This window comes from Dysidea avara, chromosome 1, assembly GCF_963678975.1.
Source record: "Dysidea avara chromosome 1, odDysAvar1.4, whole genome shotgun sequence".
Taxonomy (NCBI): Eukaryota; Metazoa; Porifera; class Demospongiae; order Dictyoceratida; family Dysideidae; genus Dysidea; species Dysidea avara.
Window position 1 is genome coordinate 21712215 of NC_089272.1, and position 20830 is coordinate 21733044.

Below are 20830 nucleotides of genomic sequence, written 5' to 3' on the forward strand. Positions count from 1 at the left end.
GCTATACCTCTTAGCTTAGTATGCACATAGCTACTTCTTATTCAGTACAAGTAACCGCTTTAATGGGTTAAACCATAGATAATATACCTACTGTGTCAGTATATTATCTATGGTTAAACTGACAAATCATTTTCCATACTGAATTATATGTACATGTGTGAGTAGTTTACAGCTAGCTAGCTAGCTATTTATAAAAAATACTCTTATTTTGTAAAAGTTAAATTGAGTGAAACTGCATGAACCCACACTGTGTTACATTTTGTGTTGATCAGGTTGTTAATACATTTTGCAACTGAACACTAGGCTGTTAGTGAAGTCAGTACTACAACAGGTTAGTTGGTTATAACATAGCTAATTATTATTAATGTCAGTGATTGGCATATCAAAGAAATAGCAATAGCTTTGATCATAGCTAGTATGCCTGGCCAGTAAAAAGTAGTGGGAGTGGGGGACCCCGGGGGAACCAAAATATAGGGAGTCTAAATTTTCCATGGCAGACAAAATAATTTCTACTTAATAAGCGCCTCGTGGGGACAACACAACTTGGGACAACAGGCCGGGCGGTGTGTCAAAACGAGAAGAGCTGAAGGCGAGGCGGCTTGAAGCAGGAGAATATGGCTAGTGAAGTTAACTGTTATAATGTCGCTAGGTCTGCTAAGTAAGTTTTGTGTAAGCTTATTAATAATATAGTCTATGCATAGTAGTAGAGTCGAGCTGATACGCACACTGTAGGTTGGCATTCTTCGGTACAAAGAATGTACTATCTATGGTGGCTGTAACTCCACTGATTCAAGTCCTTCGTTATTGCCAGCCTGACATATTCCAAGTTTGGTATGCTGACGATGCCACTGCTGCTGGCAATTTACACTCCTTTTTTCAGTGATGGAACCACATACTACATCTGGGTCCCCGCTATGGCTACTTTCCTAAAGCTGCTAATATCTGCATTATTATTAAGCCTGAGTTCTTAGAGTCTGCAAGAGCAATATTCCAAGGGAGTGGAGTTCAGGTAACTGCTAATGGTCAGCATCACCTTTCTTGCTGCAATTGGATCTCGTTTTGCTGAAGAGTATGTGGCTGAGAAAGTTAAACTGTGGTCAGTAGAGATCTGTGTTCTGTCTCGCTTTGCACAGATGTATCCTCATAGTGCTTACACTGCTTTAATTCACCCATGGTGTTGTTCACAAGTGGATTTTTTTGATGCGAGCTGTTCAATCTATTGGTCATTTGCTTCAGCCTCTGGAGGATATTATTCATCATTATCTGATTCCTGCGTTGTCAGGTAGGAATCCTTGCTCGGAGTTAGAGAGGGAACTCCTCTCCTTACCATGTCGCCTGGGAGGTATGAACTCACAAAGTATAGTGATGCTCAGTATTCTGGTTCTAGGCAGATCAGTGCTTCCTTGGCCTCCCTGATAGAGCAACAATCCAATGACTTCTGTATAATTTACAATCTGCTAAATATGATATTCTCTGGCTTAAACAACAACAACAACATCTGTCTTCTGTTGCTGATTCTGTTCAGTCTCGTTTGGATCCCTTGCTGCAAAGGATCGTTGGTTTGAATAGTATGAAGTGTTCTTCTCTGTGGCTGACAGCTCTTCCTATTCAGGAGCAGGGATCCTACTTAAATAAGCAAGAGTTTTGGGATGCTTTATGTCTTACATTTGGCTGGCAATTGTATGATGTCTCCAGTCACTGTGTTTGTGGCACCCCCTTCAGCGTAGATCATGCTATGGTTTGCCACCATGGAGGCCTTACCTTTATTCGTCATAATGAACTTTGTGACTTGACAGCTGGATGATTACATGAGGTCTGTTATAATGTTGCAGTGGAACCACCTTTGTTACCTCTTAATGGAGAGACCATTGCTCCTGTTTCTGCTATTTGTAATGATGAAACCCGTGCAAATGTTCGTGTGACTGGGTTTTGGGGTAGACGCCAGGGTGCATTTTTTGATATAAGGATTTTTCACCCCAACGCACCAAGCTACCTTAAGACTCACTTTTTCGAAGGTATGAATTAGAGAAGAAGCGGGATTATGGTGATAGGATTCACAGTGTGGAGTGTGGTTCATTTATCCCTCTTGTGTTTATACATTTGGTGGACTTGGTAGGGAGGCAACTATATTCTATAGCCACTTAGCTGATTTACTCTCTAAGCATTGCACACCCTATATCAAGACACTTTCACTGATGCGATGTTCCATCTCTTTTTCTTTACTCCGTTCTGCCATCCTGGCTATCCGGGGCAGTAGGACTGTCAGAACTGTGGAGTGTCTGCTGAACTGCGCTTGGCAGATGTTCAGCTTGACTCATCTGTTTAATGTGTTTATTTTATTTTGTTTCTGTTTACTGTGTTTATTTTGTATCAAAAAATTATTGTCTGACTATCTATAGTTGGCACCATAGTCTCGCTTTGCTTGTCTCACCGCTAGTGTGTAGACTATGTAATGGACGAATGGATGGACTACCGACCAATGTGGCCGCTTGAGACCAAGAGATTAGCCAGGATTTTGCTTTCTAAGGTGCTTGAGGAGTCGCCAATGGCTTGGGACTCACATATGCTATCTGAGTTTTATCTGAGTTGAGGGGTCACCAATGCCCCCACAAAATTCTGAAATTGTGTACGAGAGTCCCAATATTTTATGTATTTCAAAAATATACAATAATTATTTTTTACTTGTGCATGAATGGATGACAGGGGATCACAGAATCCTTGACAGGAGTACAAGTGTGCATCAAATAGTCATCGTAGCCATCTTTGTTTGCCTCAATAATTCGGACAGAAGTGAAAATATCCGATTTCTAGCATAGTATGGTAGTTAAGTAGTGTAGTTTTGTAGTGAAGCAGTGTTAAATTAATAGTTTTGGTTGTATCCCCCCTTGTTTTCTTTATCTTAAATATTGTCGATCGTCATTTTCTAGATGAGTCCAGATTTCAGGATTTCTAAATATTTAAATGATTTCTCTATAATAGTGTATGAGAGTCCCAAGCCATTGGCGACCCCACAATTTGAGTCGTCTGCATATTTGAAAGCTCGTCACCTTTTACACCCACCTCAGGGTCGGGGTGCATATCAACATGATAAGTCACCAGAGGGTGGCTGTAGATGTTATCACAATAAAAGTGATTCATCAGTCTGTGCTGCGTTTTTGGACTTGCATACAGATTTTGACTTATTGGATCATTCTACTGTATTTTGCTCAGAAATCTTTCACAATTAGGCCTTTCCATGACTGTACTGAAATGGTTTGCTGACTACTTGATTGCTAGATATCATCCTATCGCATCAAACATGGCTGTCAGTTTTCATCTTGGAGTCTGATGAAAGGAAAAATTCCTCAGGGGGAGTCCCTTGGGCCCTTCTAGCGTATATGAAAACACTACCTTCCACCATCGCTGAGGGAATTTTATTTGTGCCTGTTATCGTTATCAACAACATTACTTTAGAAGCTACAATATATGGGACTAATTTTTGATTGCCAGCTGACTTGAAAGATCATGTTGGATCATCTTGGTTTATAAAAGGATGTCCTATTACTTTTATCTAGTGAACTCTAACCTGTGGGTGGTCCCTGCAGAGCTTATTAAGCTCCTTTTGGATTCACTGGCTTCATCTCATTTACAGTATGCCCTTCCAGTTTGGGGCACATCAGGTGTACATGCAGCATATTCAGCGGCTGCAGAATTGTGCCGTTTGACTAGTTTTCAACCTATGTAATTTTGACCATATAGTACTATGTCTACCTTCAGTGGATGAAGTTCTCCCAACTTGTTGAATTCTGCTGTATCTGTGCTACTATGTATAGTCACTACACAAGTTAAAAAAAGTCCCTGAGGGCCTCTGTGACAATTTGTGATTCTCTAGAACAGAGTACTGATTTTCTTTCATGAAAGGACTTGGGACAGATTTTAGGGGCATTTGTAACCATCTTTGATACAGTCTAGGATCCATGGTGCTGGCTCTAGATTTTGTTCCCAAAATTCAACATTTGCTTTTAACCTGCCTTGGACATAGTCTCCGCTTTCTATTTCCCCGCACCTGGTTAGCTCCAGTTGTCCCAAGGATTGTGAAGAATCCTCTAGTTGGTTTACCTTGGTTGCTGATGACACCTTAATTTATCAAATGAGGAGGAGGCAGTTATGGTTGGTCAGCATTCATGCTTTTGGGATCCTGCTCAGAGCTGCATATTACTCATTTACACCTTTCAAGCCACTTTCGACATTGACCCCTTTTACCACGTGGGGCTTCATGCCTTGCATCACCCATTGCCTTAGAATTATTTATACCTGTGGCATCATGACCTTTGCAACTGGTACGTACCTTTCTTTAGGTTATCAAGATATACAGCAGGTACTGTCTTATCACTACACACATTGTTAGCATACAGTACAGTAGGGTTATCATACACTATATTGAGATTTGACCCAGAGTGCTTATTACAAACCTTATTTACATGTAATAAACTAGTACTAGTACTACTCCCCATACCACTATCACACGCACACACTATTGGCATACCACACATATTTGTTACCACCACAAGGATATGGTCTTTGTGGCTTAGGGCAACTCGCCTCAGATGTCCCATCTCGCCACAGTGGAAGCAGGGTCCTGGTAAGTTGCAGGGTCTTGCTGGTGCATACTGAGGTGTGAACTGGGGTGAGGGGGTTGGCTAGGAGTAGTACACTGGGGTGCTTTGCCTGGCACTTTTCTTAAAGCCTTGCTGGGAGGCTGCCATTCGTCTTTTCTTCACCCCCTCCGACCAGTCACTCACTATTCATCATATTTTGTTATCTTCTTCATTATCAGCAAAGACATTGCCTTTATACTCCCCCACTGCGCCCCAACCATTCTCTGATGAATCAGCTAGGCAGATCATTTTTGCCTATCAATTAGTGCGGCAGCACATCCCTACCATACAGTACTACTGTACTGTATGATATATATTTAATCATCCAACCCTAATGGCACTCCCTTCCACCCTCATGTCTCTAGCTAGAAGTTTAACAATCTGAAAGCAAAGAGAAAACAAAATAACTAACTGTATGATATTCATGTTGATGTTGTTTCTTTGCTGCAGTGAAGAATTTGTTTTACAAGCAGCAGAAAATGGTGACAATACTAAACTAAAGGAATTGCATGAAGCAGGAACAGCCTTTGCTATCACCAACAGTGTGAGTACAATATGTGACTGTGTCAGGTTTATTGACTATTAAAAAGTATTAAGAAATGCCAGTTTTAAGTATTTAGTGTGTTCTATCTCACCAATGGTTGAAGCTAATTTTCACAAGTTTTATACCAATAATTCCTTACCTTTCAGAGCATCCATTGTACAAATAGCCAACAGGTAAGTTACCTGCCATTTTAGATAGTTTTTTGGGGTGGAGGGGAAGACGAGAGGTTGTTTACTAAATGTAAGAGGATGCATAGGGCCAAATTATGGGCCATTCAGGTATCAAAACTGGCTAAAATAAAAGGAAATTTACAGCACAGGTCTTTATTCAACACCACAGAGCTGTACTGCCACATTCTAGCTGGATAGCATGTGTTTCCACAGCATTGGATAAAGTAGATGTTACTAATCATTGGACTGGATTGACCACTGGACTCAGGTTTATAATTTTATTTTATTTTTACTTAGAGGTCATACAGTATGTGGCTACAAGCTGTCAAATTATCAGGCTGCAGCACATGTTGCTGTCAGACCTTCAGTGCTGGTCACTGTAAAGCGCTAATAACAATAGCAATAACCAGCCTCAAAGAACATGATCAGGGTTTAAAAATTTCAAATATAATTATGTAACCCGCTGAGCAAAAACCGGTCGTTTTCGCACATTCCTCAAATTCTATTTTATAGCTTTTTGTTATCTACAGTAACAAAGGAGTGGACAGCCAAAGTTTCAGCCTTTTGTGATGAATAGTCTTGGAGTTACACTGTATAGCGCTAGACAGCTGGAACAAGAATAAACTCAATATGTACAGCAACAATACGGCAAAGATTTTACAGGTGCGTATTTAATCGATCATAACTCACAACTTAAACAAGCCACAAAGATGGGGTTTGGCTCAGTCTGTACAGGGCACATCAATCAAGTATAGTGTTTTCGCTGTACGTCTTCTTGTGGAAAATGAAGAAGACCATTCAACAATTAAATGATAACGGTAAACATTATTTCTGCTGCATCATAAATAAGCAACCATAACTCACTCACTGTATGTATGCCATACAAACACGAAACAGAGATTTTCTTATTCCCAATGAACAGGAAAATCTAGGTTTTATTGATTTGAGATTTGTTTCAGTACATGCCGAAGTGATTGAAACGTACGTAATTGTTTTATGTAGCACGCATATTTCTACTCAGTTTTTATAGCAAAACAGAATGTTGCAAAATGGCCAGTTTTTGCTCAGTGGGTCACACTGTAGCTCACACTGTAGCTCTATATGGTTATCAATAATATACTATACCTAGCGTGTGAAAAATTATAATCTCAAACATATGCATATACCATAGTTCCCTATTTCATTTATTAAAGTAAGTTTTATGCAAGTAATAGGAAAAATTGGAAAAATTAAAATAGGATTAGGGATCAAAGGAAAAGAAATAGTGAAACAAGGGAATAACTAAAAAGTAGTGAAACAAGAGAGGTTGCCTATACCTGCATATATACTAGTGGACATTTAATCCCAATTCTTCATGACTACTTAATTACAGGTTAAATGTCCACTATTATATCTGCAGGTATAAACCTCTCTCATTTCACTACTTTGATCCCTAATCCAACTTTAAAATTCCTACAACTTATTTGTTTACATTTTTAAACATAATTATGACTAATGAACCCACGCATACCACATCAAAAGGAAGAATAATGCCAGACATGCTATTTTGTGGCTGAACACATATCCCAACTATCTGAAAAACAAAGTGCTATTATGCTTCATATTTAGGTATGTTCAAAGTGTTACAAACAAATGGAAGAACATTCTGAGAAGAACCTCTGCAATCAATCCAGTCAGAATGGAAAACTCAGACAATTCCCATTACAAACATAGGGAAACTATCACGCAGCACTATTGCCAATCAACACCTTGTGCCATCTGCTAAGATAAATGGGGCGTAAAGCAGGACGCAGGTACGTCCATGAAGTATGCATTGTGCATACCAAAAGTTACCGGTTGGGCTAAAGTGACATCTAACAGTGAGCCTGTAGTCTTAGTGATTGTTGAGTTACACCTGTATGAAGGTAGGCAGTTATGTGGTTAGTCAATCAGTAGAAAATTCTGCTATTTTGAAAATTAGCAACTTATCGGAAGCATTTTTGACTGACACTGTTGGCCTTGCTTGTACCTCACCAATACTACTAAGATGCTATGAAAGTATGTGAGTATGGTTTTGGTGTGATATTTTTGGCCAGAAATGTCCAAACTATCGTACTGTATGATAATATGCTAGTATGTGGTAGTTTAATCACTGACTATTGTAGTGTGCAACACGCCTACCCTAGATGATATGCTAGAGTGTAGCCATGTAGTCAATGTCTGTGACGTATAATATTATCTCCATACAAACATTATAACTCTTGCTGTGACGTATTTTTGATACTATAGCAAAAGAGAACTGCAGTTCATCTAGCAGTCAACAAGATGCACTTTTCAACACTTCAGTATTTGGTAGAAGAGATTGGATTAGATCCCAACCTTCCAGATTCGGTAATTAATACTGTACACTGTATCATACATACCTCCTTTGTTTCCTTGCTTTTTATTTCTGGTTTGTACTCTAATATGAAGCTTCTAATTTTTCCTTATATTTGTATGATCTACTGGGTGTAGATGTAAATCATGTCATCAATAAACCTGCATTCTCCTTGTGTGTTTCCCAAAGTTAATAGAAATGTACAAGCAATATGTCAGCAAAAACCCGTTTAGTTCACACAACATCTGAATTTCTCTTTATTTTCTCAGCATTATCTGCATAGTCCAAGGAATGGTTCACCAAAATTTCAGTCGATTATGGTGAGTAGTTTTTGGAATTACAGCGCTAGAAAGTAGGAAAAGCAAGGAAATCAATTTGTACAGTGACTATACTAAAAAATATACTAAAGGCGCTTGCATTAACAGCCTTAACTTTCGTTTGTATTAATCTACAAAGTTGGAATTTGGTTTACAGTGTTCACTATGGATTGGCAGATCAGCCAAGGTGTAGTTTTAGTCCTGTAGTCACTTGCGCATAGATGTATAAATACATATATGAAGGTGGTTTTATTATAGAAACTGCTACAATTTTGTTTACGTCTACTGCATCGCACATCAGACGCAAACCATTAGGGCTACAGAAAAAGATTATCGAACTCTCCATGAGTTGGTGAATAAGATGGTATATAGATTTAATCAATTCAACACTTCTTTTCCTGAGTAATGGTTCAATTAAAATTTGCCTAAAATTTCTTTGTAACACGCATAATTTCACCAACTCCTTTAAATTTCGTTTTTCTCAATACACATGCTTGTGCAAACTAGATGGGTTTTTGCTGAGACGGTCAGTCGGTCACATATAATACATACTTGAGCACAGCTTTACGAGAGCTCACACAGCATTCTATGTAACTTAGAAGTTTTTTTAAGAGTGAAGAAATCCCCTTAGTGTATGCCATTCCTATTATTTGCGATCTTTACAGTGAAGACTGTTAAGTGAATGTGTTTTTTATTAGTTGGGTTCTAGATCATTACAATGGGCTGCTAGCAGTGGAGATATACAGATAATGTCTTATCTACTAAACCATTGTGGATCGTGTTCTAATGATCGTGATATAGTTAGTGTATTATTACAGTCGTAAAGTGATTATTATAAAGTGTATATGTACATATAGTTTGGTGACAGTGCTGTACAATATGCTTCATACAATGGGCACATGGAAGCAGTGAAGTTGCTGGTTGAATTTCACAATGCAGATGTAATGTTTAAAAATCAGGTATGGCATGCACACATATGCACCGCTCTGTACAGCGTCACATATTACCTTGTATATATGTGTGCTATGTATGGATGTACTTGTGTGCCTTTTAACATTCCAATTGGGATCCATATCAAGTACAGTAGTGTGTTGTGAGGCCCAAGAAGGTGGTAAAATGATGTTAACCATAACCAAAATTTTACTTGTAGAGATCATGTACTCTCCATGCCCTTCTTGTAAATCAGATTTTTGCAGCGAAAGTCCCCTTTGGGCTTGGTAACCCACATGCTAAATTTGAGCAGAATTGCTCTAGGCGTTTCCAAGATATTAACCCTCAAATTTCATCTGTGTACCACAAGTTTTCTTACATGTAGTCCTTATAAAATTTTTCATGCCTAATATGGGGGTCAATGTACCTTAATGTACACTACTTGCATACAACAACAAAAAAAACTATATCATGAAATTCAGTCATTTCAGAATTTCAGTGTATTTTACCATACTGTAAGGCACATACCTAAAAAACCATAAGAGTACAGCAATGCTTTGTTAGCATGTACATGATTGATATTAATAGGCTGAGACACTGAATTAGCTGTTTATAGGCTAAACGTATGATCTTTTTAAAAATAAACTGTCTAACCTGGTTTGAAAACCTTAGGATCTGCCCCAGGTATGGTACTCTAGAAGTAAAATTTCTGCTGTAATAAAGTGTTAATTATATGCTTGTATACATTCATACACTCATATGCACATATACTTTGTGTGCACATGTAGCGTGGAGCAACAGCTGCCGATGATGCTGATACCAGAGGGTTTTGTAACCTAGCAGCATATCTTAGAGAATGTGCTTTAAAGCAAGTATGAATAATAATGATGTGCTTAGTTTCATTTATACCTAAATACATAACACTGTGTAACGGAAAGAAAGAGCTTAATATCTTGTATCACATATTTTTTTTCTGTAATGTCTAATTACCAATGAATTTCCTGCCAAATACACAACCCCTTTACCATCGTGATTTAATATACAATGTAATGCAGTTTGGATGGATACATATGTTTACAACAGGGTTTTGCTAATTGACAAATGCTTGTTAGGCCTACTAATTACATGAAAGTCTGCAAACAAATTGGTGTCTATTGTTGTTCAAGCCAATAGCACTTTGAAGTACTGCTGATGTTGTTAATTAGGTACTAAAAATGCACTTGACCTCATGTGCTCATGTGTTATTTGCCATATAAGTTCAGACAAGTCTGTTATGCTGTAAACTTTTGTATTGCTTCAACTGTTTAGAGATATATACTTCTAAGAGACTGTCCACAACAAACACTTTTGTCAAAATTCAAATCCTCTATCAAGAAGGGAGCAATTTTGAGATGGAATCAAGACCACAAACTTGTTGTCAGTGATAGTGCCCAATCATCTGACATTTGTGTAAAGTGTCACAAGGAAGATTATTGTTGTGTATCACCACAAGTAGCAGAACTTTTGTTAGCTGTGCAAGACTATCAACAGCGGTACTCATTATTTGTACACAAGCAAAGCTTGCTTCGTAGAGTTGTGAACCTATCATTGGGAGACTCAGTAACTGTGCAAACTAAGGATAATACAGAATTAAAGGTTGTGGTAAAGTATCGTGGACCACTAACAGATGTGGATGGCTTGTACTTTGGAGTGCAGTTACAGGTACAGTTTGTTGTAAGGATGTACAGTGTATTTTGTGCAAACATCCATGTGTTTGTTGTATTGTTTGTAGTAAACATATTACATAGCTATAAAATTAAATGCTTTCTTCTATAGCAATTACGTATATGTTAAAGCATTGCCGCAAGTGCAATATGAAAAATAAAGCACGAGGTGCACGGCCAAGTGCTTTATTTTTCACATAGCACAAGCAAGGCAATGCTTTAAATGATTTATGGAACTTTCTAGTCGTGTAGCTTCACCAAAATTAGGACTCATAAGTAACACGCATTGCACGAACTATTAGCAGCCTGAATGCACACAAACTAGTTTAACAAAGTAACTCATGCGTAGTTCACCATAGTTTGGCATGGTAGACGTTCATCATGTATTTTGGCAGGTTTGGGTCATAACCCACAATCGACTCTATTGTGATACATGGTGAAGTATTTCCGTGATATCTCCGGGACTTGCCCGTTTACATTAACAAACATAACAGCAACGTTACCCTCTCCCACCCATCATTGAAGCATTTAGGTATGTCTATAAAAGCAATCCAGTGGTAGAACTCGTATTGGCTGGGGTGATTGACCACTCAGCACAGCGAGGGGTATCAGCCTTCACCAGCTTGGGTGATTAGTCATACTGGCGTGAGTGCTGTGGGTTATTAGCCTGCACTAGAGCACATGGGCGACTGTGCTTTATTGCCCACAAAGAGTGCTTTATTGCACCGCAAAGCACTCTTTGTGGGCAATAAAACACTGTTTGCCCTAAAGTGTACTTTATGAAATTTAAAGTACACTTCTTCCTTTGGTCTTGCCCACGCAAAGTTCTATAAAAATTAATGTACATAAATTAGAAATCACAGGTTGAGGTTAAGTAGCAATATTATGTTTTACCAAAATGAGTTATCATCTAGGTCAAATAAACCACTATCACAATTATACCTGTTTTCATTTGTATGTAAGTATGATGCTACATACATGTTTAGTTACTACAACCTTTACTCCCAGGAGCCCTTATTGCACCACACTACTGATGGATCTTACAGTGGAAGTCAACTATTTACGTGTCCACCTAACTGTGGCTTATTTATTTCAATAGAATGCATTTTGGAGATATTATGATATGTATGTATGCATGTACGTATGTATGTATGTATGTATGTATGTATGTATGTATGTATGTATGTATGTATGTATGTATGTATGTATGTATGTATGTATGTATGTATGTATGTATGCATGTATTATACATGTGTGTGTGTGTTTAATTAAGTATGTTTGTGTACTGTATGTATGCATGCATGTGTGTAATGATCAATGATGTATATGTATTGTATTACAATATTATTTGTACTCATATTATTACATTGTAAATATATTGCATATCACTTTTTGTTTTGTAAAACTTACATATAATTCTAAAGTAAAGTTTGATCTTTTTTATGCATCAGTCAATCATTGGTAATCCTATCCCATGTCTGTAGGCCTTGTACGATAGTTTTGTTTTGTTTTGTGTTTTTAAATTGTTATTTCATTCATTATTTACGTATGATGTAATGTTGACCGAATTTCGTATTATTCTTAGTAGTAATCTCAGATTATTCATCAAAGCTTTTTTACTTATCTGGTGATATACTGTACATATCTCCATCAGTTAGGGTATGTACTGTACCATATCCTTTGAGTCCAAGTAGAGATCTGTGTGTGACAATTTCAAGTGTTAACCTCTAAAGGGCTTGAAGTTGTAGTTCTACAACAGTTTAGTTTGCTGACTTGTTTTGACTCTTTTTTTCAGCAATCTGTATTCATTATTTACAGAATTAGAATGTTGGCATTCAAAACTGCTCTGTAGGGCTACGTAGCTGAGTGCAAATATTTTGTTCCCTTACCACTTATACTAAAATCCCCTTTCACATTTGTTAGTGAACAATGTGTTCTTAATTGCACTGTATGCATTTATAATACATTAATCCTATATTTAATACATATAAAGCACCACCACATCTGTACAAAAAATGCAGCTCAAGATGGGGATGTCAGCTATATAGTCTTGAGACACTAATTTTGTACACACAAGAATAGGAGGTGCTTTAAGTGATAATTATCTAGCTCTTTCTGAGTTTCCTCCATTGGGACGTTCATCTTTAGTACACAAACTGCTTTTTATTCTCAGACATCAGATGATCAGTAAATGTTTACACAATCTACTTCTAGCAGTAGAACTACGTAGCAAAAAACAGAATTAGTTTTAGTGATTTAATTACAAAGTGTGATTAATTATAAGCTAGCTGTTTGTCTGCAAATACTTTTCGTGCTGTAGCTGTGTTGTTTACATGTAAGTTGTATTACCTGTTTTTGTAGTGTATTTCGTTATATTACTTAGTTACCACAAAAGTAATAATATTACATAACATGTTACTCCCAACACTGGTGATAGGCTTGTTCATGGTGTGCCTCATGTGTATTTTAAATATGCATTGAATGATTACATGTTCCTATTTCTACAAGTGAGTTGACTATGGTGGAATGGGATATATCTATGTAGATCATGATGTGTGTGTGTGTGCAATTTTAAAGATTGTTGAAATTGGCTTGTTGTGTCAGCCAGAACTTTAATGAACTGATCCATGGCACTATCCACTGCCTTGTGAATAGTGGATTCAATGATTTCAGTTACTGAACTACCAGAGAACTTTTGATTTAACCCATAACCAGCTCATTTCAGCTGGCACAGAACTAGTGAACACTTAATCCCATCAACTTTTACAAAACACATCTTCAGACAATTTGGCTACTGCATGCAATGCAAAACCAAAGTTCGCATTGTAGTGTGATTTCAGATGCACACTACAATTATCACGGTTCAGCCTGATCAGAATATTTTCTAATTTGGCCCATACACTGAGATAATGCATGGAGCAAGTGACAAAAGTAGTTTAACAATGTCATAACATACACACTGTCTCTAGTCAAGTACAGCAGGAAACAGATGGTTTCAGCTACAATTATTGAAATAAAGTTTCATCCTTCAAATGTAACACTGGTTTTAAATACATTTTGCACTTTCATACCATATAGTGGTTTTTAAGGGGAGATTTTTCTTGGATTGCTACCATACTAAATTTCAAGGGGAAAATATTTGCTTCTTCAGGATCTTTTATGCATTTATACTACTCAATCCCTCTAAATAAACCCTGCTATATGGTATGACAAGTTAAAAGTAGGCTGTTGTTCAAACCTCGAAGTTTGTTTGTGTTATCACCACAAACCATCAACAAATTACTGTAAATACTAAAACCACTGCATTTGTAAAGTTGCTACCACAGTTGAACAATAATGAATTTGACCAGACCAAAGAACTTGTCATGCGTAGTAGATACAAAACAACCTTTTCTGCGTTACATTATCCAACCCATTGTACAACACCTTGCTCTTCTGTTGCTGATAAACATAACTACAAATAAATAAACAGAAAGTTTAAAACTACAAGATTACTTGCCTGGCACCATAATGTAAATAAAATTAATTTGTTGCCAGTTGCCCATCCCAGAATTCATACAAAAAAGCAAATCATTTATGGTAATGTTCTCTCAGTATTTTATTCCCCTTCTGGATATCACGATCAGTGTACTAGATCTAGTTACACCTAACAATGCATCCTTACTATGATAAAAACAATGTAACCACTGTTTTGGCCCACCTTAGTTTACATTTACCACTAATGTGTGACAGTGGTACTGGCTATGGGGTACAATATAAATTGTGTTTATTATGCTTCAAAATCATTTGAAGTGTGTTTAAGGCTTATTTCTTTATGGCTATAGAAATGTCTCTGAAGCATCTTCTATTTGTACTGACCTTCATAATATGGTCATTCTACTTCAGTGATGCCGGAATCTGTAAGTATGCAATTTACAGATAGATGTACTGTGTTCTGTATGTGATAGCAGCATAAATACACAGCCATTTCACTATTATAAGCCACCAATAGATGATACATGTTTCAAGGCTTCCATTGCTTGCTATACCCTGATTTATATATTCTAGCATATCTAGCCCCTTGCTGCACTAGAGTTTGTTGATAAGTGCCTGATGGAACCACAGCATAGCAAAGTCTGTGTGTGCCATTATAGTGGGCCAAATATTATCCTTGTTTGTGAAATGCTTTTATTATTAAATGACAAGTGAGTCAGTAGGTACATGTATAAGAAGTGTTCAATTTTTGGTTGAGTTGTGATTATACAGTTTTACCCTTTCTGTCTAGCACAGCCAACACTTAAAGTTTGTGTTTCATACAATGAAACTGATCCATTTCTTAATGCAAAATGGAATGTACAGGTAGTAAGTAATTTGTATTATACCATGTTTTGTGACAATCTGTACTAGCGTAGATGAAAATAATGCAAATTGTACTACAATGTATCAGAGTAATATCTTTTTCTGTGCACATGAAGAGAAACATAGTTGCATATTTGGACTACCAACACAGTTGAACACATTTTCACTATGCTGGAGTTGCTTCTTTGTCAGTTTTTAAGTATTCAAACACTACAGATGCACAACTGGGATTTGGGATCTGTTAATAGTACCATATAACAGGAAATTTTGACGCAAGGAAAAGTTGCACACTTCATCAGCTTTGACGACTTAAATGTTGATGAAAATCAAGAAATCGTAGATCTAAACACCTACTTTTAAGGTACTAGTGGATTTTTGACAAAACAAATTTAACTGATTCATCAATTTTGTCCACCTTTTCTTTTGCCAAAATTTCCTGTTGTACGGTAATGCTGTAAGGGGAGAGAGGGGCAGTTCTACCAACAGCTACAGTGGTATTTCTCACAAAGCCACCACACGTTGCTTTGTGAGCAATACTTGCTGAGTAAGTATTTGCCTATTAGGGTTGCTGCTTAGGCTTCACCTAAGTTCACCAAAATGTGGTGACCGTGAAACTAATGAAAGGCCCAATGGATCTCCTCTAGCTATTATACATCCTCCACTGTCAGTCCATATTGTGCCTTTTTTGTTCTCCATGATAGAGGATTTGTTTGAGCACTAAGTTTCCTTAGATATTCTATTATTAAATCTTGACCTTAACATCAGTGCATCTGACACTAGTTACCCCCTCGAAACTAGAATGCCATTAAATATCAATTTGTATGCCTATTATTGGATTAGTGAATCTTGACCGATTCTAATGGAATTTAGTCCTTCTTTCATTCCTCCCTACTCTTTTACTGGTGATTACAGTACTGTAGCTTTATCAGTCACTGTTTTTCTGGAATACCTACTTAACAGCTATCAACATCCACCCAATCTTTTGTGCACAAGTTTGCACTTGAACCCATGAAACACTCTTACTACTCCATCCTTCTGTGCTGGAATGTGTAACACAAAGGCTATCCAAAATTCCAGATGGTAGTGGATCAACTTGAGCTACAACATGCTACTGTAAATGTTTTAGTGACAATATCAGCTAGCACTGATGCATGCATGGATGAAAATTATGAAATCCAGTTGCCTTTGTTAAGCCAAGAGTTGTAACATTATGGAATGTCTGTTGTGAATCGGTGTATTAAATGCTGCACTTAAATGTACTCACATGTAGTTGTAGTGGTTTTAGAGGGTTTTTCTGGAAATGTTACCACAGCCTACATGATTAGATACTAAACTAGCATGCTTCCTTTGAAATTTTGAGATTTAAAAACTTTGAAATGGCCATTTTGGACTGACTGTATAGGTACAAGAAAATCTAGTACGACAGGAGACTAGAAAAAATAAGGGTTCCTCAAGTCTTGCAATTTGTGTTGCAGATATTAAAAATGACCATGTAAAACTGAACATCAAAACTTAAATCGGTTTTAGCAATGTAGTTTGGATTCAATTATTCTGTGACTATTTAGTGTACTTTACTGCTCTGTTAGAGTAGACTATATCATTTAAAACCCAGCTGATATACAGTACATGACATGAACATATGCAATTTTACTCTACAGAAATAATGATTGTATTATTATTTGTATAGTTCGACGAGAGAATGGGAGCGAAAAGTAACATCACTTACTTCAATATTACAAAGATGTCTGAAGGATTCAAATTCACCAACATTTCATTAAGAGGACTGCCACTAACAGGATCATTACTTAGAGTCAGGTCGTGTATTAAAACTAGCAATGGAATACACTGTCAAACAACTCTGCCAGGTTTGGTGAAGTTCTTAATGCGTTATATTTTGTGCTTTCATTTACATGTATTCATGTTTCGCATACAGTACATGTCTATGTCATATGTATATGCCAGCACATGTGTATGTATATGTCTATACCTGACTATTGAGCACACACAGACACACACTCATGCACATGCACACACACACGCACACACACACACACGCACACACACACACACACACACACACACACACACACACACACACACACACGCATACACACACATACCTGGCATTGCTGGTTAGAAATATGTTCCCACATATGTGACTGTCTCAGCAAATCCCTGCATAATTCACACAATGTCCAGATTTATTTTTATTACCTCAGTATTACATATCTACAGTGTCCAAAGAATGAGTTTCCAAAGTTTTTACCTGTTATTGTGAACTATAGCATGCTTGATAGTAGGAAGAATGTAGAAATCAATATGTACAGTGACTATTTATACTGAAAAGGCTCTTAAATTCACAGTGACAACTTTTACTTGCATTGGTGTATAAAGTTGGAATTTAGCTTAAATTTTTTTGCCTTGAATTGGTAAGTCTATCAAGGTGTAGTTCTGCACATACAAGAATGAAAGCATGAAGAATTTGCGATGAACTTGTTTAGGTCTAAATACTGCATTGTAAATAAACGCATGTGACATCACTACCCTTGAGGCCACAAGAATGAAGCAAAGATATTCAAACTCTCCATGAGTAGGTGAATAAATGGTGTATAGGTTTTTGAGATTTGCCTCCCACGGTAATGGCTTGATTAAACCTTACGCACCCTATTTAATTTTTTTTATTTTGTTGTAGCAAACATTGTTGCAGGTTTTTGTGACAGTCACATACTGTATAGCTATGTAACTAAAGCTATAGTCCTTGTATGAGTATCACATTGTATTAATATTGCAATGCTTTATATGGATGTTTGAATTGTATTTATATAGTGGTGCAGTTATTATATAATGTTGTATGGAAAAGAGTCAACAGTACTTCAATACAGTTTACATGTGAAGTGGCCTGTAGAACAGAGATCATTGTTGGATGTGCTGTTACACTTACCAGTGGACAAGAGATGGTGTTCGGTAACTCCTTAAATGTTGAAGGAAGTCTTACAGCCTTTCAACCACGTTCAGTTACTGTTAATGTACATAACATCAATTCAGATTTACAGTACTCGTACTCTGCTAGTGCTTTAATAGAAGAAAGTGCTATTTCTCCAAACTTGCTTAAAGGATTTGTTCCACCATCAACACGTAAGTCAAGTATGCATGTAGATACAAAAAGTATGTAACTTGATGCTTTACGTTTTTAATTAATATTCATGGGTTAGCTTTCTCACAGGTCCCTAGTGGGACAGTATTCATAGACAGATGAGTTAATTACTGGACAGACAGTTTTTGCTGATTTGTTCATGGGAGCCTTCCCATAATTACTTGCATTCATACTTACATGCTGCGTACATGCATAAATCTTTAGTAATAATATTAATTTACATAATATTACATCAGTATAAAATTCAATGAAGGGGGGTTGACTCAATAATAATACTGGTAATTAGATTGTTCCTATCACAGATTCAGTTTTAGCACTCTACGTACTGTACTCTACGATCAACCTTTTTTCAATAAGTGACACACATATCTGCCCCAAATCATGTATATGTATCATTTACCATATTACAAAGGTATCCCCATGAAGGGTTGCGACGTACCAATATTGGTAAGACCATAGTATTGTCCCAACCATAGGCTGGCAAACAATAAGATGAATTGTCCAGTCACTAGGACATTGGCCTGTTAACCCAGAAGTTTAACGTAAGGAAATAGTTGTTTTTTTTTTCATTCCACTTTTTGTATCTTATACACTTTTTCTTTTTGTTGATTTGTTATAGTTTATGTACATTGTGATACATTCAAACAACAGTAAAATACACTCCTATCAGTACTGATTGGTGGTTAAAGGAGACCATCTTGCGATGCATACCTACATGTACGTAGCACAACACTGCATATATTACATACAATACTTCCAAGTATCTATATGTTTGCTACTGAATATGCACATGTTTCAAATTTAGTACATTTTATATAGGAACTCAGTCTATTTCAGTGCAAGAAGCAGCTACTTCAGCTTTCAGCAGTGTGGTGCCATCTACTGTTAGCAGTTCATCAGGTAGACATGTACAACTAAATTGCTGCATAATTTTTACCATTGCTCAACTTACATATATAGCTATCACAACAACTGATTATTATTTTTATTTCAAACCGACTTCAACTCCAAGTACTGATGGAAAAAATGATAATGATAGTGGTAAGCCATGAACAGTGAAATAAATATAACTACATAGTGTAAGGAGAAATCAGGACCCCAATATAAAAATTAATTGCGTGACTGAGTGACTATCAATTACTAAATGTGAAGTGGCTGTCCTGAGCTTTGTTCCACCCTTATACAGCATTAAAAGAGTAGAACAATACAAGAAGTACCTCTGCAATCAATCCAGTCAGCACTACAAAAATCAAGCACTGAAGCAATGGCGTATAACCACAAATCAACACCCACGTAGTAACTAGTGGAGGAAGAAATGGGGCACAAAGAGTGTCCATTGTAGCTGCTGTGGTTGGCAAAAAGGCATGTCTCAGGCTGAAGCAATGTCGAACAGTTAAGAAATCAAGTCCGTTGTGTTAAGTTATGCTTGACAAGGGGAATCAGTTAGTCAGGCAGTCAGTATAAGAATAATTTGTTGTTTTATTTTAATTTCATAGACACTTGTTGAAAGGGTTTGGGGTTGCTCTGAAGACATTTTTGGGTCTGGATAATATTGCCAAGCTGTCATGATCAAAAAATGAAACTGTTATTGGGTGGTGAATATTTGGTAAGCTCAAACCTTCATGTTCCCTATTATACAGTACTACCAAGAGTTTATAATTAACTCTTTTTGGTACTACCATACTGTATGATATTTTTTGCACATACATAATGTGAATGAATTCTATTAATGTTAGCTAAACCTTGGCAGCTTTGATTAGCTGTATTTTTAACCAGTTTGATGTTTTTGAGTTATTTTTAATGAAGTTCACTGCTGGTTGTGGCACCAAATATCTGTAATTTCCTAAGAAACACATACTGTATATACTTTGCATTTCGGATGCGCACAGATGCATGCATAGCTAGCACTTTACCATTTTGTTTATTTTTTAGATTCAATGAAATCTCAATCAACAATTGTAATTGTAATTGTTATAACAGCGATTGCACTGCCATTGTGTGTAACACTAGCTGTAATTATAGCTGTAGTTGTATCTAGAAAATACTTTATTCAAAAATCTCAAAATGCAACAATATCAGTGTCAGCACCAATCAATAATGATATTACAACAGATGTTAACATGCAGGAGAATCCAGCTTATCATGGTGTTAAGCAAACATATCTACACAACAAAGATACTGACTATTATTATATTTAAGCATTGTATTGTTATACAGTAATACTTCTGTTGTAATGCATGCAGTGTATGTCTTGGTATGGATACATTTAATATTTGTGTGAGGTAAAGTTAATTATATACCAAAGTGTGGGAATGTCAAAGTACCATGCTATACACTATACAACTAAACAGAGCAACTCTGCTGCCAGTGATAAGCCACAGAGACTTATATATGACGTAACCACCATATGAATGGTATTGTTACCAATGGAGCAAAAAGCCAAGTTGTTAAAAACACACTTATACTATACTTACACCGGTAAACCACTATACAACGCGATGATTTAAATGTCAAGAAATAGTCTACGTCAATGTTTGGCCCCAGCAGTGTACAGTTTAAACACAATAAATGTGTTTCCTAGGGTTTCATGCATAACAAATTTCTTGAGATTTCCAAGAATTCATTGTCAGGAATTTTCTAAATTCTGGAAATATAAGTGGAATTGTGTGCGGAATTGTCAC

General features: G+C 36.8%; 2 protein-coding genes across 9 annotated transcripts; both read left to right on the top strand.

The window, feature by feature from the left end:
* The first annotated feature begins 511 nt into the window (after positions 1 to 511).
* LOC136259104 (ubiquitin carboxyl-terminal hydrolase CYLD-like) lies at positions 512 to 12248 on the top strand. Of its 3 annotated transcripts, XM_066052529.1 has the most exons (8): positions 512 to 658; positions 5088 to 5181; positions 7620 to 7721; positions 8723 to 8824; positions 8882 to 8983; positions 9743 to 9826; positions 10263 to 10655; positions 11666 to 12248. In XM_066052529.1, exons 1-8 carry the CDS (start codon positions 615 to 617, stop codon positions 11777 to 11779), a joined length of 1035 nt encoding a protein of 344 aa, XP_065908601.1. In that variant the 5' UTR covers positions 512 to 614; the 3' UTR covers positions 11780 to 12248. The 3 variants fall into 3 exon arrangements, with proteins under 3 accessions (XP_065908601.1, XP_065908609.1, XP_065908617.1); XM_066052537.1 differs by lacking the exon at positions 8723 to 8824; XM_066052545.1 differs by lacking the exon at positions 5088 to 5181 and having other exon boundaries at positions 520 to 658.
* LOC136259068 (uncharacterized) lies at positions 11692 to 20430 on the top strand. 6 transcript variants are annotated; one of them, XM_066052503.1, is made up of 8 exons: positions 11692 to 11782; positions 14482 to 14556; positions 14922 to 14998; positions 16683 to 16860; positions 17822 to 18130; positions 18969 to 19049; positions 19110 to 19190; positions 20082 to 20430. In XM_066052503.1, the coding sequence occupies exons 2-8, from the start codon at positions 14484 to 14486 to the stop codon at positions 20345 to 20347; spliced, it is 1065 nt and encodes a 354-aa protein (XP_065908575.1). In that variant the 5' UTR covers positions 11692 to 11782; positions 14482 to 14483; the 3' UTR covers positions 20348 to 20430. The 6 variants fall into 6 exon arrangements, with proteins under 6 accessions (XP_065908575.1, XP_065908560.1, XP_065908569.1 ...); XM_066052488.1 differs by lacking the exon at positions 11692 to 11782 and having other exon boundaries at positions 12394 to 14556; XM_066052497.1 differs by lacking the exon at positions 11692 to 11782 and having other exon boundaries at positions 12394 to 14556; positions 14922 to 14995.
* The last annotated feature ends 400 nt before the right edge of the window (positions 20431 to 20830 follow it).